This window comes from Idiotropiscis lumnitzeri, chromosome 1 (assembly GCF_059441095.1).
Source record: "Idiotropiscis lumnitzeri isolate Australia: NSW breed Sydney's pygmy pipehorse chromosome 1, RoL_Ilum_1.0, whole genome shotgun sequence".
Lineage (NCBI taxonomy): Eukaryota > Metazoa > Chordata > Actinopteri > Syngnathiformes > Syngnathidae > Idiotropiscis > Idiotropiscis lumnitzeri.
The window spans coordinates 44,516,173-44,541,535 of record NC_142391.1 but is presented as its reverse complement, the minus strand read 5'-3'; the positions used below and the strand labels follow the sequence as shown (position 1 = coordinate 44,541,535).

The window sequence follows — 25,363 nt, the reverse complement described above, 5'->3', positions numbered from 1 at the left end:
AATTGGTATTTCTAAAACTTTTTAATCATTCTTTTTTCTTATTTTTTTAGATTTGGTCTTAAATGTGATGGGAGGGGTGTAAAATGTCTGCAAATTCTGGAATGACCCAAATATCACAATATAAACAACAAAATATAACAATAATAGCAACTACAAAAAAAATCTTCAGTCACTTGTGTGAAAGCTCCAGACAGATTTTCATAAGTTTTTCAGTAGCAATAAAAAATCAGATCACATTAAAATTTTATTTACAACCGTCAAAATTACTGCAAATGAGTATCGTGTTGAGGTAAGACTATACTACGTGTGGCAAACTAAGTTATTTTTTATACTTGATATTTATAGTATGCTTTGCAATGCATTGCACTGTCGCACCCACTATATGTAACATAGCTTCTTCTTTCCGCTTCCCGGCACAAGGTGGCGTCTGACTGTGATGTACTTCCTTCCAATCGGGCCTTAATTATAGCGGAACCTTTTTATTTACGACGCTGGAAATCCACATTGACACGCGTAATCTCTGTGTATTATCCTGAAACTGGGTGTTGCTGCGTGACCGTGTAGACTGAGCAGGCGTGGCAGTGGGCTGGTCCACGACGCAGTCGGCAATGAAAAGCATCATGGTCCACTGACTGGCTTGCCATCATATACTCTGACAAAGAAACGGAGCTGTCGCAAACACATTTGCCGCTGACCACATCTGCCTGTTTTGACGTCAGTTGGTGTTCTGCAGCCACACGGTGGATGCGTCCTGGGGAGGCACTGAGGTCAGTCCACTACCTTCGAATCATTTTATTGCGTTCAATATCCCAGGGCTGCGTGTTGTTGGGCGTTGTACTGCATGCACCCTTATGAGTTCATAAGGCGGCGCGTGTGCGTTTCGCTGCTGAACGAAGCTCGATAAAAAATGACACACGCACTCGAAAAGAATTGCTCTCCTCGTCTGTGAATTTTATGCTATTGCTTTTGTTCACATCATATATTCTATTGGTGCTAGGCCCGACGTCATTCCAATCGCTTTTGGACTCCAACGATTCTGTCGGTTCTATTCGCACGTCGTGCTTGTCGTGTATTTATCACGCATTTAATTTTCCTGACAGCACTTGGCGTACAGCAAGACATGAGCATTTGCTCTGTCGTGGCTGTCGGCCTTTACATGAAGATATTGCAGGAGTCCATTATCTCATCATTGGCTCTGCTGGTGCTGATGCTGCGTTGCGTGTGAGTGTTGCTAGGCAGCCATGCAATGTGCAGCGGTAGCCCACAAGGGAATGTTTGAGTCAAAAGGTGTTTTGTACATATTGTTCACTCCCGGTGAAATATTGTTGATACATTTGAGCTGTGTTCATGTGACTATCCAACCAACGGCTGTAGCATTGCATGTGCAGTAGGCCTACGTCCAGCATTGATTATGTTTTAACAATTTCATTTCAAGAGTCTGTCTGGTAGGTGACGAAATGGAGTGATTAGCAACACATCCTCCTCACGGTTTTGAGGTTGGGGGTTCAAATCTGGACTCCAGCCTTTCTTTTCGGGATTTCGTGTTGTCATGCTTGCCTGGGTTTTCTTCAAATACTGTAGTTTTCTCCCACACTCCAAAAGCATGCATGTTTGATTCACTGAAGATGCTTTACTGTCCATAGTTCTGAATGTGAATCCAAAAGGATTTCGAGCCCTGTAGGCAGCCAGGCCAAGGTGTTTTTTTTTTTGTTTTTGTTTTTTTAATCACAATTTAAAATCAGTGTGAGTAGGGAATGAAACCAGGAGTGCTTGTACAAAATGTAACCACATTCAGAAAATCACATCAAATGAAACATTTTAGAAAGGAAAAGACAAAATGTAATAACAAAATGACAACTCAATGAATGTAGAATTGAGCTTTCATTATAATGTCAGCAAAGGGGAAAATAAAATAAATATGATTAACTGTAGTTTCCAGAGCTGGGCACTTGACAATTTTTTTGCCAGTCAATACTCCGCCCTCTGGCCGCGATCTGCATAGCCTTCCGGCCTTGACCCTCCGGCCTTACAAATTGACAGCCCCTGTCCCTGTTACCCCCACGCTCCACAAAAAATGCATCTGTGCATGATGCCACTGCAGGAGAGATGCAATTCGCGGAGGTTTATTTCAAGATCATTGTTTGTTTAAGAAGAGACATGAGCTTGCAGTGTGCGTTCAAAAGCGTGCCTGTATATCCTTATTCTGACAACACGTAACCCGTGCCTCCCTTGCTGCTTCTGGGACATACCATTACAAGATGGGGGAGGGACAATACCAAAATCCCTATATAAATCATTTGCAAGGTAATTTAATATTCAAATCTGCTTATCTTATTATGGATTTATTATGGTAGCAAGTGTTTCATCAAACCGAAGTGGGTTAATGGTTTTCCTTCCCCTCTGTTTTCGCCGTCTGTGGTATTGCCCCCCATGTAATGGTAGCAGGTGGGAGGCGCAGGTTACGTGATGTCAGAATGAGGAAATACAGGCACGCTTGAACGCACGCTGCTATCTCACGTCTCTTCATACTCCAACAGTTGGTAGTGGCGCTTTTGATGCGTTCAGAGGCAATTTTTTATATTAACTTTAGGCCACCTCGCGAACACATCACACGCATGAGGACCCATTCGTGGGCCTGACTAAAACCCACCTCTGTCCTTGGTTAAACGTGCCTTTTTATAAAATGTTGACTGATCACCAGCCATTTTTAATATTTATTTATTTATTTATTTATTTTAATGCAGACTGATCAAGTGGGCTTTATAACTCACTACATAGTCATCAAACCAGATCTAAATATGTTTTGCCAGGCAGTGTATCAGGGCAGAAAGCATTCTTCTGTCGTTTCCCTGCTATGAAGATTATTGAGTTGTCATTTTAAATACATTGTGAGAATCCCAATGCATCCTAATGAAGGTGGAGCCAAGGAAAATCAATATAGAACTACTCAAAGTAATTATTCCAACGGATGTCGGCGCATGTGCTTGTCAAGCTAAGCACCATAATGGATTTCTTGTAAACGTGATGGTCCAATTGTGCGACAATTGCGTGTTATTAGTAGATCCATGTCAGGCTCTTCTCACCCAATTCGTCAGTTGCATAGTCTTAAAAGGCACATTTGCATGGATGCACAGTGTACACTTATTGTAGGTGCTGATATGCAATGCAAGTACTGTTATTAAGTCAGAGTGGGTGTGGGGTGTTTTGGGACCTTATCTGCTCCCTGCAGCACTGTCTTTGAATATGTGTACATGTGTGTGAATACACAGTCAGGAAGAGGCACTAATTCTTTTCAAAAGATCGTTAAGGTAACTCCTTTCTTTTTTTACCATTGCTGAGCTGAGTTGCAGATTTCCTTGTAGTTGATGGTTCTGATGGTGCTGTCTTCATGTGCACTCATACCAATTGAGCTCAATGTTCACTTTTTCCAGCAATATATGGTCTCCTTTGGATTGGGTAGGTTTCCTTTGAATTATTTTTTTCCAATATATTACTAAGTACTTTATTAACAGAGATTTAGATCTATTGTTCAATAACAACAGAAAAAAAACTCCTCATAAAGTCCTAGGTGAGGTACAATTTAAATGGGGTCAAATGTAAACCCTTTTTTGTATGAGTGACGCGTTAGTTCGGGCTTATCTGTGTGGAGATTTCATGTCTCTTGAGGTACTCTAGCTTCCTCCCATATTTCAAAACCTGTCTGTGTGAATGTGAGCGTTAACAGTCGTCTCAATTCACGCCGTGTGATTGGTGATCATTCACCCAAGTCTGCTGGGTTGGACCGCAACTTTGGAAATGGATGGATGTATAAAACACCCTGTAGTCTGGTGTGACTGGATGAACGTCATGTTATGTGTTATATGTTTGACAGTTGTCCTCGACCAAGCCGTGGTTGTGACACAGCAACTGTGGAAGATGAGCAAGTCCCCGACCCCAGTAGAAACACCAGTGCAGCGGAGCCCCAGTAATGGGGTCCCTGAAGGCCTCCAATCACCTCAGCATTCAACTCCTGGCTCTGGACCGCATATTAAGAAACACATCTCTAGCCTTCTTCAGAGTCCGGTGAGATCACTCTACTTACCATACATACGGTATAAGAAAGTCTGAACGTGAACACTTACCAAGCGTGTCAACAGAGTGATAAAATGATGAAGTCAGAAAATCAATTTGATCTCAAGTATCACTTTCATGCAGATGCTGCACGAATGTGACACTATTATATTCATGTGCTTTGGATGCGGTAATTGTGCATGTAGAATGACAACTACATGCTACACGATTCTGAACTTTATCAAAAAGTAAAAGTGCAACTCAGGGTTATGTTATTCGTGTTATTAACTGATGTAGCATCATTTGTAGAACGCAGACATTTTGAAATCCTATGTAATTGAGTAAAACTATACAACACTGTATTTACAGTGTTTCTTGCGAACATGTTTTTGGTGTGCACAGTCATTCAAGGAGGAACTGGATGCGCTTATCCAGGAGCAGATGAAGAAGGGTGGCAGCTCATCAAACCTTTGGGCACTCAGGCAATTGGCTGACTACATGGCCTTGCATGGCTCACCTGCAACCCTACCTATCGCCCCATCTAGTATGTATAAATTATCATGGCGTGCATGTTGCAAATTCCAGAATTCACCTAACTGTCCTTGTCCAGTATCAATTGTTTTGTGCCCTTGTACCTACCTACCAACAGCAGCCAAAGGCAGATATTAAATAGGGGTGAATTGATTTTTGAACCTGTAATGGCAGACACTCTAAATACTAGTACTATAAATCAGGGGTCCCCAAACTACGGCCCGCCTCCACATTTAGCCCGGCCCCTTCAGCAATACCAGAAAAATACCCCTCTCCTTCACCCAGAAAAAAATCTTAGACTCACCTTGTCAAATTAAACGGAAAAATAGTGAAAAGAAAAATAGATTCAGAATGCAGGTTATTCACACTCTAATAGACAAATAGGTTTTTGTTGTTCAATGCAAATAAAAAGCAGGTTTTCTCTCACATATTTATTTCACAAATAGTTTTATTTATTTTACTAATTGTGTTATTATTTATTTACTGACTTATTTTTTTGCTGTGAAGATCGCAGAAAGGCTCAACTGCTTTTGACATTTATCTCAGCCTGAAATTAAAAAAGAAAAAAAGTGCTATCCTTTTTTAGATCATTTGTATGAAATAAGTATATCTAGTATATTAAAAAAAAAAAACAGTACAGTGTACAATCGGGTTTAACACTTTCCCGCAAATCTACTTCTTAATTGACAAACAAAGAATCGTAGCTTTATTTAATTAGAGTGCATACATACCTGCATTTAACTTTAAAAGCAGTATCATGCATTGCACTTATTGTAGTTCAAAGTCTGTGGACTGTTAAGCAATACTGTGTATTTTCAAAATGTTTTAAATTATTTTTGTTGAATTTTTACTACCCAATATTTACCATTGTGTTTTTCTAATGAAAGTGAAAGTAATGAAGTGAAAGTATTTTCTTAATGAAAAGTGTTTTTCAAAAAAACTAATTAAAACTAACAAAGTGGCCCTGAAAATAAATTATTAATGCAAACTCAATTTGAAAAACTAACTTCAAAATGAAAAAAAAAAACTAACTAATTAATATTCCCAAACTATAATAACCTTGTGTGACATTTCCAGAAAATGGTTAAAAACTCAAGTCTAAACCATTCATACAAGAAAACAAATGATGGTTGGTTATTATATATATATTTTCACACATATACCGCACTTGGGTGGCATATAATACCAGAACTATTGGTTCCACAGCAACCATTGTGTTTAATGTTGCAACCAATAAGCACGTACCTTTCTGAACCTATCGAGATCTGGTACATACAGTCTGACTGACATACAGTATTTGTCATCAAGATGCTGATGTATATTCTGTGGCTAACGTCTTCTTTTGGATATTTCATATGTAAATCATTCACGTCACAGCATTTAATTTTTACACCCACCAAACTCAGTTAGTTAGTTACATAGCTAGTTAGTTACCTACTTAGCATGTTTATGGGAAAATTACACAACCAATGTCTCTGACACTTTGTGAAGCAGTGGTACATCCCAGCAAAAGCATCTCCTAAAAATGGAAGAAGTCTGGATAAAAATGTGGAGCTGGGTAATTATTTTTTGTTATGTCATTGTTTTGTCCGGTCCATCCGTAGTAGGTTGTTGAATGGCATGTGGGCAGACAAACAAACAAAAATACAGGGCTACTTGATTTATTTTTTTGCGTTTGAAGATTTTTATTTTTAACTTGTATTTTAATACGGTATGGCCTCGTTACCAAATGCTTTTCTCGGAGTTCATCATTTTTTAGTTTTGATGGGTTTATGGAAGCAAGTTGCGGTTAACAATCCACTACCATTTTTTGTCAGGGCATGCACATTGTGCTCATATTGTTTCAAGTCATAACCATCCTGTGTCTATCTATGTGTCAGTCCCCAGATTTCAGAAAAGTAACTTAATGGTACTTTGTCGAGAACAAATTTGTGACGTTTTACAGGACAAGACCTAAAGTAACAATATTTGCTAGTGTGACTTTGTGTCAGTATCTTATTGTCTGAAATTGTATGTGTTTGTCCACCTTGCAGACATGATGATGGTAACACCCATCAATGACCTCCAAGGCTGGGATCCTGGCAGCCTGGCGAAAGGGGAGCGACTTATGCGCTGCAAGCTTGCTAGCGTCCATCGTCTTTTTGATCTCTATGGCTGGGCCCAAATCAGTCACACCTGTCTCACTGTTAGTTTTTTTGTTATTTTGAAACACTGCTGATTGCAGTGGTTTATTATGACTCCAGTTTCCGTGATATTGTCATTCATGATGTGTCTTGTCTTTTTTGACAGCTGCGTGTCAGCAAAGAACAGGAACACTTCTTGGTGCTACCAGATGGCCTGGCCTATAGCGAGGTTACTGGATCAAGCCTGGTTAGTAACAGCCTAGCTTCAGAGAATACAGTCCAAATATGCTTTTTTTTAGTTTTCCTTACAAGGCACTCATTGAAATATTCTAAAAATCAAAACCTATGGTGCAGTCCTTACTTTCTTAAGCAATTTCTAAAATGCTTTTTAATACTACTACTTGTATTAACTTTTAAATGATAGATGACGACTGTATACTGTCCTTTGATTTGACTGAATTTGAATTAATCCCTTATTGGGGGGGTGGTCCTAACTTGTGCAAATGAGCCACTGCTCACTCCACCCCCTTCAACAGCAGGGTCAATGCAAAATACAGGTTTTATTTCCAGGACGACCGGGTGCAGCCCAGAGTCTGAGGAGAAAAGTCAGCCCTCATAAAGACAAACTAAAATCTACTTTTGTATTTTCACTCATGGAAGCAGAACCTCATTACCAAGACAGCAAATTACTTTTGTCAATAGTGTCAACTGTGCGGATGCTCTTGGCAAATGCAGCAGAAATATCAGCAAACCCAAATACTCTCCGCTGCCACATCAACGGCTTTGCTGAGCATTCAAATCTGAAGCTAATGCTGATAACAAGATTTGCCAGTGCTAATCTGAGCTAACACTCTAGGTCTGCTTGCCTTTTGGGTTTTACATATTTGTGCTTCTGTGTAGTTTGGCAGCCAGACTCCAACCATTACTTGAAAAATGTTGGATCATCACCTAGTGTAGCGGACAAGTCTTGGGACTGATAAACAATCTTTTAATGCAGCAAAACAGTTTCAAACATCCATCCATCTTCTGTACCGCTTCTCCTCACTAGGGTCGCGGGGGGGTGCTGGAGCCTATCCCAGCTATCTTCGGGCAGTAGGCGGGGGACACCCTGAACTGGTTGCCATCCAATTGCAGTTTCTAACAGTTGTTAAAAAAAAAAAATCTTTGCAACAAGAAAAACTGTTTGAGATTATTAGAATTGTTGGCAAATGTCTTTGCAACATTGAACGAACCCTGACAAAAAAATTTTGCTAGTTGGGCGCAAACTAGCCAACCTTTGCCGCTCAGTGATATACGGATTTGAATGGAAAGAATAGGACTGTATGTGTTTGCCACCAATATGTTGACCCTTTAAGTGTTGTGTGGTAAACTAAAATGTTATGCTATTAAAGTTTTACTCATTTTTGTATAATACAGCAGAATTGTGATAAATGCAGGTTCAGGTTAAGAGTGTGTCTTACTTGTGCCATAGTTGTGTCACACTATCTTGAGTAGATGTTTTCTCTCGTATAAGCACATACTATCAGTAACGTGATTTTCAGGTAAAGGTGAATATCTTGGGTGAAATGGTGGAGAAAGGCAATACATACCTTGGTATGGATACAGACAAATTCAGCCTGCACTCAGCCATTTATTCGGCCCGACCGGATGCCCGCTGCCTACTTCACCTCCACACACCAGCCACAGCAGCAGTAAGTTATCTTGGGATGTCATCAGAGGATTGTTGACTTCCTGTATTTGTCTTAAATAAAACATCACATCACTCTTGCCACCATTTATTCCAATAGCATGTTTAATAAGGTATGTGTACAGAAGCAGGTTAATTTAATGCGAAAACATACATCTATTTAATCGATGCATCGCTGTCTATCTGCCCCACAATCGATACAACATAATTTTTCGCAGTTATTCATTGATTTAATCTATATAACGAACAAAATCATTTTATATTCAAAATTCCCAGTACCCTTTTATTTTTTCATAGAAACTTGAATGTTATTTTTCATAAATTTTCATTCACCTCCGGTGAGGACTTAGGTGAAGCAACATCCATCCATTATCTATACCGCTGCCCCACACTAGGGTCACGGGGGGCGCTGGAGCCTATCCCAGCTATCTGCGGGGAGTAGGCGGGGGACACCCTGAACTGGTTGCCAGTCATTTGCAGGGCACACAGAGATGAACAATCATCCGCGCTCACACTTATACCTAGGGGCAATTTAGAGTGTTCAATCGGCCTGCCATGCATGTTTTTGGAATGTGGGTGGAAACCGGAGTACCCGGAGGAAACCCACGCAGGCACAGGGAGAACATGCAAACTCCACCCAGTATGGCCGGAGCCGGGATTGAACCCACGACCGATGCTGGCTCTCACTGTGAGGCCATCGAGCTTACCAGTCGGCCACCATGTGAAGCAACATATGTAAATAAATAATACATCAACATGGTCATCATGGCGTCACATATATATATATATATATATATATATATATATATATATATATATATCCTAAAAATAAATGATATTGTTGAAAATATTGAAGGAAAACGATCTTAGTAAATAATATAATAGGACAAAAAAACGCTTAAACGAGGACAAATTCTCCTAAAATAAGTTTTTGTTATGTCTTTCAACATTTTTATTGTGCAAAGATAGTCTTCTGTCACAGTACACCGAATTCTGACCGAGGGTATCAGTCAAAATTGATCAACTAATTATTTACATCGTTGGAATACATTATAATGCAACTGAAACTGTGTATTCTGAAATTATAAAGTCAAATAAATGATTTGTTAATCTCGTTAAACAAGTGTTAAATCTAAATAAAAAGCTAAACTGCAGTTTTGCCCTTCTGTTTTTATACTTGGATTTTTCATTAATCTTATTCCTAGATTATGCAAAATCTTAAAATGGGAAAAAAAAAGACTTATGAAAGCCTACTTCAGGTCATTTGATTGTTGACCATTCATCTTAAAATTTTGAAAGTGTTTGTTTTAAGCCTCACAGTATTTAAAACAAGCTGTTAACACGCAATGCCAAGACTTTACATTCAAATGAGATAATTAAGTAATAAGTATCTTTAAACAAGCAGAATTATCTTGTCTGACAATTGTATTTTCATCAAAAGTACCTTATCAAAGCAAAATAAGCAAATTTAGGTTAACTTTAAGAAATCATAACTTACTTAAGATTTCACTTTTTGCTGTGCATTTATAAAAGTGTGTGTGTGCACTTCTGTTTGTAAAGTCCATAAAAAAACAATTGAACTGTACAGTTTACAGGTTAACTTCAGTAGAAATCTGATTTGACTTTGCATTTAAATTGATTGATCTCGGTCTCATTTTTGTGTAACTTGGAAATCTACCATTTGAATACAGGTGTACTGATCTTTTTTTAATCACTATATCTTCTTTAGCCTTCTTTAATAATAGTTGCAATGTTAACAGTCTTGGTTGTTTTAACAAATATGAATACTGAAGTTAAATAAATACAATTAATTGTATAAATATTTTCGTGATGGGTGCCCTTTTTTTTGCATTAGCACCTGTCCTCAAAAATGTCTGTGCACGTGTCTGTATATAGTCTAACACTGATCTACTTTACAGTGCTTGTTTGTGAGCTTTCACCAACCATGTCTTTAGGTCTCAGCTATGAAATGTGGCCTGCTGCCATTGTCCCATGAAGCCCTGCTGGTTGGGGATGTGGCCTATTATGAGTACAATGGAATAATGGAGGTGGAGGAAGACCGTGTGGAGCTTCAGAAGAGCCTTGGGCCCACTTGTAAGGTTAGAAGACGACAAAAGACTGCTCACCTCTACAATGTAGTGGCTTATTCAGCAGTGATCTTGTGCTTTCCTCACGGGTGCAAAGTATGAATACCTAATTACTGAATGTAGAACTGATCACTCTTCGGAATGCCCTCTGATTGCACGCGGACGAACATCTAATTCTTCATCGTTTTAATCCAATTATATTGTGGATTTCAATTATGTAAAGGTACTGGTGCTTAGAAATCACGGCATAGTGGCCCTGGGGGAGTCTGTGGAGGAGGCCTTCTACGCTATCTATCACATTCAGGCTGCCTGTCAAATCCAGGTACGCACACATCCACACAAATATTTAATTCAAATGCACACCTTTACGTGGCAGCATTTTAAAATGATTTATATTGATAATTCACTTTATGTATGCCAGGTTTCAGCATTGTGCAGTGCCGGCGGTGAACAGAACCTGATTTTGCTTGACCGGACCACCCATAAACCTAATCATGCCGGCACCGTGGGCTGGGCTGGCTCTACATTTGGCCCAATGCAAAAGACCCGTATTGGAGAACATGAGTTTGAAGCCCTCATGAGAACTCTAGATAATTTGGTGAGTCACGAAAAAAAAAAAAAAAGAAAGAAAGTCAACTTATCAAGTTCCCTTTGCAATTAATTACATTTTGCAGTAAATTTACAATAGTCCAGAATATAACGATACAGACATCCTTTCAGGTGTGATCATTTGTCGTTGTATTCGTTATCCTCCATAAAGCAAACTAATACAAATACAGCAGGGTACATGTGTAATGTTGTTTCCCACATTGATTATCAGTTCTCTGCTGGGTGGCATTCTAAGTTCATATTGTATTGTATATGCAGTAAGTTATGCGGTTAGGCCTCTTTGCACAGATAATAAGAAAGGTGACTTAAGCTAGGCCGTTGTATCGCTTTGACCTCTCTCCTGCTTGGCTTTCTTATCGATTTCACGCTATGGCATACATATCTAGTTCGAGACATTTGATTCACACATTGTCACATGGGCTAGGCATTACCAATCATCCAATCAGAAATGATGACGTAATAGCATAATAGAAGTCCGAATTCATTTAATGGACTCTATGCACGCAGCATTTTTGTATTGAGGGTAGGCAGGTCTGCTAATTTCCGGTCGCTAGTCTAACGCATAGCGATAACATCCAACTCTTTAAAGTATACTTGCAATCTGCTAAAATGACGTCAGGTAATAATAAATGAAGTATTTGCTCCAAAGCCATGTTAATACACTTTTAAAGAATGAGGTTATTTTTGTGTGGTAAGATTGTATGGTTTGAATCTTTCCACATGAAATATGTCATGAGCCGCCGTGGTTATAGTCCTTTTTTTTACCAGCAAATATTAGTAAAACAGTATGTTTTTTAATTAACTAACAAATTATTAATTTCAATAACAATCTGAGGTCCAACTGAACTGAATGATTTTTAGGGGACAGAAAAAGTTTCCCTGGATCAGTATGCCAAAATGAACCAAAGACATGAAACGGACATAAACAAAAAAAAACAAACAAAAAAAAAAACCACTTGAATCAGAATTTCTCCAGATTATAATGGAAGAAGATTCTTTTTCAATAGAGGAGTTGTAGTCCTCCTCTCCTACTTACGTAGTTAAAGTTAAAGTTAATAAATAGCCGAATCGTAGTTAGCGTTTTAGTTAATTACAGTAATGTGATTTCACATATGTATGTATTACATTATATATATTTTTAACCAGTCATTGTTTAAAAAAAAGCTAAGCATAACTTAGTTTTGGGGTTAGAATGGAATAATTGCATTTCCATTTATTTCAATGGGAAACATTACCTTGATTTATGAACGTGTCACATTATGAACAGGATCACTGAACCAGTTACGTTTGTAACTTGAGTTTCCTCCCTATAAACCTTTACCACTTGCTGTCTTCCAGGGTTACCGTACAGGTTATGCCTACCGTTTCCCTTTGCTGCTGGAAAGATCACGGTCACAAACACGAAAGGATGTAGAGGTTCCTGCAACCACCACAGTCTTTCACCAGTTCAGTGATGACGGAGTTCCTATGAGTCTCAAGCAACACCCTTTTACCAATCGCCAGCAGCAGGAGAGAACTCGATGGCTCAACACTCCCAATACCTACCAGAAAGTCAGCCAGGAGCAAGCCAGTCCTGGGCACCAGCGCACCACTGTAAGGATGTACTGTTGGAAGTGTGGTTCATTTGGGAAATGCACTCAGCTCGCTGATCACAAATGTTCGGCCCATTAGTCTTGTGCTGGACATGAACTTTGACCCACTTAATTTGGTGGATTTCTGGCGTGTCAGGTTGTTGATCTGCCATTGACAAAGATCTTGCACAGTTGGAGCAGAATTGTGACTTGATTTTGCCTCTCCACCTCACTCCACATTTGCAAAGTTTTCGACAAAGAACCGTCAACAAATTATAAGGGAAACATTTTTGGAGTAGGCGAGGTGACTGATGACAACAGAAGCATAATAAACAAATGTCAGCCACAAACTACATAAAGCTCAAAGCGAAGACTGACTTGAAGAGGGAAGTCAGGAGTATTAATGTAATCCATCCACTGTCTTTAGTGCGGGAGGTGGGGTACACCCTGGACTGCAGTGCCACCCAGTCGCAGCCTTTTTATGCGTCCATCAAGTCTTAGCATAATAGCAATAAGAGGAAGCATTGGCATTCACATTATCTCGCACCCAAAGTCAGCTGAGGTTTAAAATAATAATGTCAACACGTCTAAGTAAATAAGTGTTTCACAGCTATGGGATGTATTATTGTTGTCATCGTGACCGTGGTCTGGGTCTATTTTTGTTTTTTGCAGTAAGTGATACTACAGAGTTTTTTTTTGTTGACTTTCATGCCTCTAGTTCAAGCTATTTTCATTTTCAATGATTGATTATTGATCAGTCCAGTATCCTGCCTCTTCTCTTTTGGTCATTTCATGGTTTCCACACAACCGGACAGGAGTAAATGGTGTTGAAAATGGATAGTTGAATTGATGGAAAAGGAATATTTTCAAGCCATAGGGAGGAGTTAGTTCTCCCACATTGTTTACCTCCTCCATCCCACCTCACTGAAGCTCTGCAATGCAGAGAAGGCTGCCTCTGTGTTCACCCTTGCTGCAATGCAGAGTCTGCCCTCTGGTAGCAGAACAAATAAGCATCTACAAGAGGAAGATGGAATACAGTACTGTGTATTTGAGAAGCCCTTACCTCATAGAATAGCAATGAGTTTTTTTGTTTTGTTTTGTCAACTAACTGTTGTCTCGCTCCCTCAGTGGATGAAGACAGAAGAAGTGACACAAGGTGGTAGTACCGCAATCAAGATAGAAAACCCTAACCAGTTTGTGCCTCTTTTTACAAACCCCCGAGAAGTGATCGAGACACGAAACAAGGTACCTTGTAACTGTGAACACTCGTGTTCAGGCACAGTATACTAATTTTGCTTTATTTTTCCACCTTAGATCCGACAGCAGAATCGTCAAGACATGAAGACGGCAGGGCCACAGTCTCAGGTCCTTGCCAGTGTGGTAACGGATGATAGTCCTCCGGTAAAACGCAGTGTCTTTATACCTAAAGTACAGTTGTGTTCTAAATAATAGTAGTGTGTGTAATGCTCAAAATAATTTTTATGGTTTTTATTTCATTGGATAGCAAAGCATAAAGAAAAAAACTTTAGAAAATGAAAAGATAATATTGCTCAAAATGAATAGGCATGTTATATTTATTTAATTAGTTTGGATTTGGCATTCCTTTGAATCACAAAGTTAATACTTTAGAGGTGCACCTATTAACCAATTAATCAAAAACTAACAATGGGAAACAATTTGAGAAAAATATCTGTTGGGTTAGATTGTTATGCTGATTAAAACTAAAATTGGAATGCTGATTCCAAAATTGCTGTCAGTTTTTTTTTATTATGTCAATTTATTTTCTCCACACAAATAAAATTAAACTGATTAGTTGTAAGACTGTAGCAAGAAGAGCAGATTACAATTGGACACATATACAGCTAAGTGGCAACTCACTTGTAGAGCCACATTTAAGACGGTGAGAGGTGCGTGAAGCTCCCAATAGGTCAGTACTATCAATATCTGCAAACAGAAAGCTGGCATAGTAGGAATTATAAGGATTAGTGCTGGCTTTTCTCTTAACCTTGTTGTGACCAGGGGCATACCGTTGCTCTTTTTTGTTTTATGCTGTTGTTTTACTTTTCAAAGCTTCTAACTAGTCCATCTTAGTGATTTTTTTTGTTTGTTTTGTTTTTTTTCTTTTTTTACAAACATACACATTTGTTCAATATTTTTTAAGAAAATGGAGATTCCTATAGGTTGAAAACTTGACCTAATAGAGAAAAATTGGATGTTTTGGATTCTGTACCCAAAAATAAGTTAAAAGCAGGTTTCAGTCCTAACTCAACAAAAAATTGTGTGTGTAATCGAAAATGAAATGACCGAACCAGTAACTGAATCATAATACATTTCTATTTTTTATTTTCTGCCTAAGATGTTTTTCATCTGATCCATCAATTAATTGACAAAATAATCACCACATTCATCAAGTGTTAAAATAATACAGTCCTATGATATTACACGCACAATGACGAACAACCATCAGCGCTCACACTCATACCTAGGGGCAATTTAGAGTGTCCAATCAACCTGCCTTGCATGTTTATGGAATGTGGGAGGAAACCGGAGTACCCATGCAAACTCCACACAGGAAGGCCGGACGGAATCAAACCTACGACCTCTGCACAGTGAGGCCATCATGCTAAACAGTTGCTCACCGTGCCACCTAAACACAAATACAACATTAATATAAAATGATCAGTGGTTGAACACAGTACTAAAAACTGCTGACACACTTGTGCCGGTAAGACACAGGCACCGTTTGGCTAAGATGATTTAGGTTTATCATGATGTTGAATGAAAAGTGAGATTACTTCCAGTTTGTTGTGCTACTGTTTTTCTGAAAATCATGTTAAACGTTGCCATTGGAATCATTCGTTAATCTGCAGGAAAAAGCTTTTTCAACCATGCACTGTTGCGGTAGCAGAAACATTGCCTCGATTATCGCAGCGCCTCAGTAGATGATGGGCGTAACAGCAAGCAACTTATTTAGAACATCTCTGTCTTTTCATTTAGCTAAGTGTTTCCATACACTGGGCCATGAAGGTGGCTTGATAATTTGTCACTCTGGACAACTACTTATCTGCTTTCCACCATTTTATTTTTTTTGCTTGCCGGCATGAGGCGATGACACAGACAGGCCAACTTAATTGAGTAACGCTGAAGGACTTCATCACTAACGGTGCTTAAAATAACATATACAAACACGCACCCAAATAAAGTCAACTATGCTTAAATCCAATGTGATATTTCCTAGAATCGATAAAATGGATGGACTAACTTTTAAAACGATTAAAAATCTATATATGTAATTTGGATGGCCAACATGCTGACCCCGGATTAATGTAGTTGGATTATAGAACATAAATCAATTTAGTGTTTTTTTTTTTACCAAGTTTTCACTTTACCACTTCATAAAATGTAATCATAGCTGTCAAGTCCAGCCAGGTCGAGAAAATAGTAAAATGCATGCCTTCAGGTAACAAAGATAAGATAAGATAAGATGTCCTTTATTAGTCCCACAATGGGGAAATTTGAGGTGTTACAGCAGCAAAGATATAGATCACACAGAGTCGGCGGCGTAATGTAGCCGTTAATGTATAACATTAGCAGCAGACATTCAGAAAAAGCATGCAAATATACACAGTATAAACGTATCTAAGTGTAAGGAAACACTCCTAATGTTTGTCCATTATACGGAGGGGGAAACGCTGTAATGATAAAAACTACTGAATGATTGAAAATACTGCAATCATAAAAATATTGCAATGATAAAAGTACTGTAATGGTAAGAGTACTGAAATGATAGAAAAGTACTGCATGATAGAAAATACTGCAATGGTAAAAGTACTGTAATAGTAAAAGTACTGCAACGATAGAAAAATACTGCAATGATGAAAGTACTGCAATGGTAAAAGTACTGCAATGGTAAAAGTACTGTAATAGTAAAAGTACCGCAATGATAGAAAAATACTGCAATGATAAAAGTACTGTAATAGTGAACATCCTGCAGTGGTAGAAATACTACAGTGATAGAAGTATTGTAATAAGAATACTGTAATGGTAAACAAAATACATCATTGGTCAATATTTAAGTACACCCTTGGCTGAAAGTACAGTAGTAGTTAATATTGCATCCTAGGACTGCACAATTGCACTAATGCCCTCCCGTTTGTAGGCCTGACCCAATGTTCTTGTTAAAAAGTCTGACAGCAGTTGGCAGGAAGGAGCGGCGAAATCTCTCTTTGGTACAGCGAGGGTGTAAAAGTCTGTCACTGAAGGAGCTGTAAAGTGTTCTCAGAGTGTCATTGAATGGGTGGGCTGGTTTGTCCAGCATTGATGACAGTTTTGCCGTCATCCTTCTGCCCCCCACTGAGTCCACAGAGTCCAGGGAGCAGCCCAGGACAGAGCTGGCCCTCCTCACCAGTTTGTCCAGTCTCTTTTTGTCTCGGCCCGAGATGCCTCCTGCCCAGGAGACCACTCCATAGAAGATGACTGATGAAACCACCGAGTCATAGAAGTTCCTGAGGAGTGTTCCCCGAACGCCAAAGGACCTCAGCCGCCTGAGTAGGAAGAGTCTGCTCTGACCCTTCCTATAGAGAGCGTCTGTGTTGTCGCTCCAGTCCAGTTTATTGTTCAGATGAACACCCAGGTACTTGTAAGTTGAGACCCTCTCAACGTCTGTTCCCTGGATATTCACTGGTGCAGGTGGAGAGTGCAGACGCTTACGGAAATCCACCACCAGCTCTTTGGATTTCCCAGCGTTGATTTGGAGGCGGTTCTGCTGACACCAGTCCACGAACCCCTGCGTAACCCCTCTGTACTCCCGATCGTCATCGTCAGTGATGAGGCCGACAATCGCAGAGTCATCAGAGAACTTCTGCAGGTGACAGGTTGTGGAATTGTATTTGTAGTCCGAGGTGTAGAGGGTGAACAGGAAGGGAGCCAGCACAGTTCCCTGCGGCGCTCCCGTGCTGCAGAGGAGCACGTCAGACACACAGTCCTGTGTTCTCACGTACTGTGGCCGGTTTGTGAGGTAGTTGTGAATCCATGTGATGAGGTGGTGGGCCACTCCCGCCTGCTCCAGCTTGTCTCCCAATAAGGCGGGCTGGATGGTGTTGAAAGCACTTGAGAAATCAAAGAACATGATCCTCACCGTGCCCCCCGCCTTCTCCAGGTGGAAGAGTGAAGTGTGGAGCAGGTAGATGATGGCATCATCCACACTGATGCCAGGCTGGTATGCAAACTGGAGTGGGTCCATTGAGGAGCTGACCAGGGGGCGCAGATGGACGAGGACCAGTCTCTCCAGGGTCTTCATCAGATGAGACGTCAGCGCCACTGGTCTGAAGTTGTTGAGCTCCTTCGGATGGGGTGTCTTTGGAACCGGAACCAGGCAGGATGTTTTCCACAGCTGGGGGACTCTGCCCAGCTTCAAGCTCAGGTTGAACATGTGCTGGACGATTCCACACAGCTGGTCTGCGCAGGATTTGAGGAGCTGGGAGCTGATCCCATCTGGGCCTGCCGCCTTCCTCGCCTTCATCTTCCTCAGCTGGTTCTTCACCTGAGATGTTGTGAGGAACAAGGCTGAGCAGGAGGAAGTGGTGGTTGTCTGATGAGGCTGGGAACTGGAGCCTGTGGAGAGAGAGAGGGGCGAGAGAGGGGGAGAGAGGGTCTTGTTCGCAGTGGCAGGAGGGGTGGGTGGGGGCTGCATCAGGGAAGCCTGAGCGGGGTCAGACATTTGATCAAACCTATTGAAAAATAGGTTCAACTCATTTGCCCACTGAAGCCCCCCCCCCTTCTGGGTCTTACCTGCTTGTCCGTGGCCTGAGATGGTCTTCAGGCCCCTCCAGACATCCCTGGCATTGTTCCGCTGCAGTTGTTCTTCCATCCGCATCCTGTAGGACTTTTTCCCCTCTCGGATCCTCCTTCTCAGCTGACGCTGCACTCTCTTCAGCTCGTCCTTGTCGCCTGAAACAAAAGCCCTCTTTTTCTCCTTCAGGAGAGCTTTAATGTCCGGTGTGATCCAGGGTTTGTTGTTGGAGAAACATCTTACAGTCCTGGTGGGAATGGTGTTCTCCATGCAGAAGTTAATATAGTCTGTAACTGTGTCTGTTAGACCATTAATGTCCTCACCGTGAGCTTCGCTGAATACCTCCCACACAGTTGTGTTGAAACAGTCCTTCAAGGCCTCCTCGGCTTCTAACACATTATGAGTGGCCGGTCCTATCAAAGAATGACGATTTTTCTGTCCCAGTGCAGCCCCAGGGTAACCTGACTGATACCTGTTTCAGCAGAATGAGTGACCACACTCATTGAAATGTACAATTGTGTTATTTTGAAAATGCCCTTTCAGTTAATTGTGAAATTCCACAGATTCAGGAGCATGTACATCATGCATGTATGTTAGGTCTTTTGGTTTTCTATGGTTCACATACTGGTTACAATCATTTCCACCCAGTCATTTTGAACTGATATTATTTTGAATATGTAACAATATTATTGTTAGTTATGTTATGTTGCTTAGGGGGCGGATTACAGTGAGGAACGGGGGAAGAGGAAGTGACGTTTTCCCTATGTTAACAGACTGAAGTAACATACTGAACGGAACAGAGTAGGGCTGGGCGATATGACCTAAAATCAATATCGCGGTAAATTGGGCAATTTTACCTCGATAACGATAAATGCACGATAAATTCCCCCTGATGACCAAAATCAAAATAAATGCAGGAAATGCATATTAACTGTTTTTTATTGACCAACTGGTACACATTACTTTCAGTGAAAAATAAAAGTACAAAAACCATTTGTATAAACATTCCAAATAGCTTGCTTTGCATGATTTGAACAATGTCACAAAGAACAGGAGAAAAAGGGTACCTCTCACAAAATCTTTTTCTGCAAAAAGAGTGTGCCGAGATGCTGTAATGCCATTTGCAAAGGCCTAGATTTGTGAAAAGGTATCTTGTAAACAATATAAATAATGCCATGTGCAAAGGAGCTAGTCACCTGTAAACAAAATGCTAAATAAAATGAAAAAAATGTCAATGGAATGCCAGTGCCAAATAAACAAGTGTGCTTCATCAGGAAAATGCCGTCTCGAGTACTCCGGTGCGCAGTCGCCACCTGTCGTCTATGTACAGAACATTCAGGCTCAAACAGGGATGCATATTGCGACTCGAACACAAGTCGGATGTGGATCCAAAATGCTTGACATGTCTCCGCTCCCGTCCCGATGTTGTCCATATCGGGAAGTACGGTTTGCAACAAATATTTTCGTACCTCTTGTCGGCTACTTTCATGAGGCGTTTCAATCCTGTGCGCTCCACTGTAACTAGAGGAGCTCTATCTTTCGAGCTATGTGCTCGGCTATCTCGTCCACCTCTGAGACGTTCTCTCGTATGGTGTCGCCTCCGTTGTGGGCTGTTGTTACTTCTTGTCCAAACTTGCTCCTCACTTTGAACTTTTAGCACAAGCTCCAAGTCAACAGCATGGTTGTGTTGTGGGTGGTGAAAAATAAAAGGTTGGACGCGCTGTTTTGGTGCTTACGATACACTTTGTAGTTCATGTTCTTTTGCTTAAACATCGTCTTTATGGAACCCAAAACATTTCCAAACGACAGATGTCGAATTTCTTTTCAGGACAAGCGCGACAGGAACAATTCCAACTTACGATACTTCGTCTTCAGCCGTGTCAGCCGCTTCTGAATTTGAATCGCCAGCTACGAACGCGTCTTGTTTACATTCTTGTTCAGAAGGGTGGAGTCACGTGACGACACGCGCCGTTGCCGTCGTAAAGGGGCATGAACATCGCCGCAGACAGAAAAGACTTCTTTTTCTTTTTCTTTGTTTTTAGACACCGAATTTACCGACATGGGCAAAATTATGTCGGTCATTGTAATACATTTCGGGAACGGTAAATTTTCGCTTTATCGCCCAGCCCTGGAATAGAGTGAAACAGAACACAACTGGAACTTTTTCCAAATCCTCTCTACAGTTAAGCGATGTGATTTTGTTGTGGTCCTTTCATTTAGTCACCAGTCATCCCACCCCAAGTCCCACCAGAGCCCGAAACTCCCAACCCCTTTAATCAGCTGACAGACCAGGAGCTAGAGGACTACCGCAAGGAAGTGCAGAAGAAACAAGACATTGGGACCAATGGTAGGTTTCATTCAGCCAGTCTCCACCAAAGTATCTATGCTTGGTCTCACTTCAAGATAGTTCTGCGATAAACTCGAACTAAAGTTGTCATTTACAGTCGAAATGAACTTTCTCATAATACATGCTCAAGCAGCAAAGTATAGGTGCAAATATTGCAGCATTTTAGTTGTTCTACTCTGACCCGACTATCTCAGATGATTTAATCAAAGTGACGACACGTACAAAGTAGTGCTGTCAAGTGATTATTTTTTTAACTAATTAATCTAAAAAAAATCCATGATTAATTGTGATTCATCACATTTTTCAAATACTATTTTTTGCAAAGCTTATAACTGATATTTACTTGAATAATAACTTGGAATTGATGCTAAATCACCAGATATGAAGTATATTTAATTCAAAGACTCTTTTAATAGCTTTCTTTGATTCTTGAATACGATCTAAATGGAGACGTCTTTGCAGACATTTGTTTTAGAAAAATTTCTCAAAACTGCCCACAAGCGCCACACTCCAGCAGTGTTGGTTTGCAAGGCCCAGTGGTAACTTAAACAGAGTGTCTGAGACGCGCTAAAGACAGCTAATATGGCACAATATTTGCAAAGTATGCAAATTATTTTTTATGTAAATCAAACTGAGTTAACTGAGTTCAATTTTTTAACTGAGTTCAATTTTTTGGGATTAATCGCCTGAGTGCTTTAATTTTGACAGCCCTAGTACAACGTATTAAGACAAACATTCACACTCACTTTCACAGTTTACAGACGTTAATGAACCAAACATTCTGTACTTATTTTTTGGACACAAACTGCAGAGAGAATGTGCACTGTTTTGTATTTTAAAGTTGAAAACTCGTCTTCCTTTGGTCTGAGAAGTTTCGTCATTTGTCAAACATTGTGCTTTGTATCCGTGTTGCATGCAATATATTCTACACATATCTTCTTGATATACAACAGTTAATCATCTAAGTCTGTGCAATAGGGATGGGCGATACCTCATTTTTTGGTTTGCTGGGTGGTGCCAGAGACTAGCCTTTTAGTGCTTTTATTTTCAAGATCACTGTGGTCTTCAGATGTTTGAACAAATTGCTTGTGTTACTGCTGTGTGAAAGTCTTTAACACACCTTTGGCACCTTGCCACGACTTTATCGAGTGGTGTTTAAATGCCAGCTTTGGTTTCTGCCAATTCACCAACTCTAGCTGTGTCAGAGTCATATATTTGACGGCACGTCTGAAGATTCCTCGTCACATGACGCCATTAGCACAATACACTATCGTGTATGGCAGTTTAAAAGAAATAAGCTATTTAAAACAGAAAGTCATGCATTTACCCCCAGTTCATATTTGTTAGTTAATATCAATATGCCAAATGCATGTGACAGATATACAGATATCTGTATATATCGATACCGCAATATTGAAATGCCCATCCCTACCGTACACAACAATCATTAGGGATGTCTGCCACACCAGTGAAATGCTTTTCTTTCCCTCTCAGCTCCAGTTTCTGCACAGCTGAGGAATTAATTTAGTCTATTAGAGTGTAACTCTGTGCTTTGTGTAAGTAGGGGAGGAGGTGGCAAATGACACTTCCCCTGCTAGCTCCCCCACAAATCACCCCACCCTTTCAGGTGAGGTTTTGGAGGTGCACTCACTGCCTGACCTGCATGCTGTGCACATTGCCTATGTGACCCAGCAGCCTGCTGCAGTCTTCCATGAACAATTCTGCCGGAGTCTGCTCTACTGCTTTTACCCTCTCATGCTTCAAATGGGCCCTGATGGTCATGTTACTCCTCATAAAAGTCACCAACCACCCCCATATTGTTTGATTTTACTACTGACAAAGACAAATCAAAGTACAACATAATCATGTGCAGTATACATTCAATTGGCTGTAAAAATACATGTGCAATGAACAATTAGATTCCCACAATTCTAAATGTTACATGTTATTCCTGTACAATCCATAAACAATTGATTCTGTTATTGGTGACCGACCTTGTGAAGTGATAGTGGCCACAGGCAAAACATTTCTCCTTTTTTTCCCGAATAATATATAATACAAATAAAGTATTATATACAAGGAGCAGCTATTGCCTGGACCCAAAAAAAGTGACTACCCCCAGCAGAGCATACTGTAAAAGTTAGACTTGATTCAAAATAAGCAGATTTCAATGATAATATAGAATATTTACATGGAACTCATGTTTACAACAATACTTTCACGTGAACATGTTTTTGGACATTTTATTTTCTTCAAGAGTTAGTTTCTGTGTTTATTGTTATGTATGTGGTTGCCCCACATATCAAAGGGGGTAACACTGGTTGTCAAAGTTGTAGCTGTTGTCTATTTTCTCAGAGGACATTTTGGCTAGCCGTAAACAATCCAACATAGCATCTGAAGCCAATGATGGTTTACAGGTTTACATGTGTCTCAAGTCAAAATGTTTTGCTTCCAAAGTCATCAGTGTTGATACAGATCCATTGTCCCTGTACCCACTGTATCTCCTGTACCTGTGTTCCTCTGTGTCTGTCTGTCCTTTTCTGTGTTACTCCGCAATTGATTCATAGGGCACACCTCTGGTGCTTTGGTCTTGTCTCACTAGTAAGTACAGAAACCGCACACATCTCACAAAGTGCGCATGCACATCTGCACTGATAACATGTAGCTGTATGCCATTTGGCTTTGCCGCTCCAACAACAAGCAAGACTTTGTGTTTGACTGCTAAAATGTTGCCATTGTGTTTTGATTTCATGACAATCCTAGGACCAGGAGACCCAAAGACGGAGTCCCCAGTCGTACAGAATGGCGGTGAAGAGGAGAAGCAAGCTGAAGAACTTGAGAAAGGGATGAAGGCTCTTTCAACCAACGACACTTCCACCCCTGCTGCTCTGCCTGCCAAACCACAGGGCGGCACACCTGAGGGTTCACCATCCAAGTCCCCGTCCAAGAAGAAGAAGAAGTTTAAGCCGCCATCGTTCCTGAAAAAGAGCAAGAAGCAGAAGGAAAAAGTAGAAACTTGAGTTGATTAACGCCAAGCCTTAATGAAATATTGCTGAGTAATATTTCTTTGCGTACAATGCAGTAACATTCGGGTGGCGTTCACTGCAGGTCTTTTCAAACACGGTCAGTAACAAAGTCATTTTCAAACCTGGTAAAAACAGATTTATTAATTGTGGTCACTCTTTTACTCTTTGGTTTACAAAAAAAAAGGGGGTGACTCCAACACATTATTTACTACTGATACCCATCACAAAAGCTTTGTATTTTCTTCACCTACGTTTGTTGAAATCAACTTTTCTGTTGTCGATAAGATTCTCATTTTGCATATTGCATATATAATTTTTATTCACTACTCAGAATGGGTCCCTTAGTATCTAGAAAAGCACTTGATTGATCGTAGCATCTTGTAATTGTTTAGTTATCAACATCACATTGATATCGCAGGTGTATATGTGAGCACATGTGCATTACATGTAGAAATGTATACTGATAGCTACTGATTGTGCTCTGAAAGCTGTTTATTATAAATCTATCTGACTATAGATGTAATCATAGCAGGAATACAACAAAGAAGATGAATGCTGGCCAAAATCATACTGTCTTGCAAGAAAATAAAGGTGGCTATAAAATATGCTTGTAATTGCAGCTTAAAGACTCTTAAATACACCTGAGGCACGGAAACATTCCACTTTGCTCATATTCTTGTGTATGTGTATGGGAATTACATCCCAAAAAATCAATTATGCTTTCTGTTTTAAGTCAGTTGGTGCAAAACAAATGCTGATGCGATGTTTGCTCATTTTGATTTTGATTATGTTTTATTAGAATGTGTACGTGAATATTGCAAGTCTACCATATACCTGTCATTAAAGATTTTTTTCAAATGAATTGAAAAAAGCATATGGACGCTCTCTGTCTGCCCTTAATTATTATGGCTCGCCCCCTTCTGTTCATAATATTCATGCGCTTTTGTCCAGCTTTTACACCGCCTATCGCGCAAAAAAGTATACATCCGAATCAATAGGGGGCGCAGTATAAAAAAACTCACCGGAAGTTGTACTTAACAAAGCGAATGCTTCACAGTTATGGTGGCGAACAATGAATGATTCTACAAATTTTCAGTAACTCTTCCCCCGCGTTTGGTTTTCTTTTCGCTAAATATTTGACTGGTTAAAATGGGAAGGAGCAGGAGTCGAACTCCTCCACGGCGTGGTAAGAAACTATATGTTATGATTTTGTGTCTGGTTTGTTTGGGTCGATTAAATAAGGTTCTAGAAATGTACATGAATGTAATGTAAATTTACTGTTTATTCAAGCGCGTCCTCCAAATTAATGTATTGTTTGTCTGCCACAACCCCGTTTTCTTACATTAGCTTGTTGCAGTGATAATGTAATGGTATCGTGGGAAGAAACGTAAAAACTCAAATTTATTCTGCTTAAGTTTTAATTTTCGGGGGTCAATAATTAACTGAGTGCTTATTTTTCTGATACCTTTTTTTATTTTAGTCCAGTAATTTCAAAACAGCGGCACTTTACTTTCTACTTCTTCAGAATAGGCTCCTTTCTT

At 40.1% G+C, this 25,363-nt stretch overlaps 2 protein-coding genes across 7 annotated transcripts in view; both read left to right on the top strand.

Annotated features, from left to right (window-relative positions):
* The first annotated feature begins 455 nt into the window (after positions 1–455).
* add2 (adducin 2 (beta)) lies at positions 456–24,702 on the top strand. 6 transcript variants are annotated; one of them, XM_088302476.1, is made up of 16 exons: positions 3,246–3,308; positions 3,432–3,456; positions 3,872–4,062; positions 4,453–4,594; positions 6,615–6,766; positions 6,871–6,951; positions 8,246–8,395; positions 10,347–10,490; positions 10,702–10,800; positions 10,900–11,076; positions 12,426–12,680; positions 13,787–13,903; positions 13,973–14,059; positions 20,670–20,796; positions 22,361–22,423; positions 23,560–24,702. In XM_088302476.1, exons 1-16 carry the CDS (start codon positions 3,252–3,254, stop codon positions 23,814–23,816), a joined length of 2,124 nt encoding a protein of 707 aa, XP_088158602.1. In that variant the 5' UTR covers positions 3,246–3,251; the 3' UTR covers positions 23,817–24,702. The 6 variants fall into 6 exon arrangements, with proteins under 6 accessions (XP_088158619.1, XP_088158628.1, XP_088158602.1 ...); XM_088302512.1 differs by adding an exon at positions 23,364–23,397 and having other exon boundaries at positions 3,308–3,456; positions 23,560–23,698; XM_088302493.1 differs by lacking the exons at positions 3,246–3,308; positions 3,432–3,456 and adding an exon at positions 456–767.
* A 137-nt stretch (positions 24,703–24,839) lies between these two features.
* Positions 24,840–25,363, top strand: part of snrnp27 (small nuclear ribonucleoprotein 27 (U4/U6.U5)) — a 12,898-nt gene continuing 12,374 nt past the window's right edge. Inside the window, exon 1 of the mRNA XM_088302456.1 lies at positions 24,840–25,008. Coding sequence (XP_088158582.1) covers positions 24,972–25,008 — 37 coding nt within the window. The 5' untranslated portion in view covers positions 24,840–24,971. The remainder of the gene's footprint in view (positions 25,009–25,363) is intronic.

Coding starts and splice junctions, on each gene's coding strand:
- add2 (XM_088302468.1), top strand. CDS start 3,366: ATGGTTCTGATGGTGCTGTCTTCATGTGCACTCATACCAATTGAGCTC. Junction 3,457..3,871: donor TATGGTCTCCTTTGGATTGG/GTAGGTTTCCTT, acceptor TATGTTTGACAG/TTGTCCTCGACCAAGCCGTG. Junction 11,077..12,425: donor TGAGAACTCTAGATAATTTG/GTGAGTCACGAA, acceptor GCTGTCTTCCAG/GGTTACCGTACAGGTTATGC.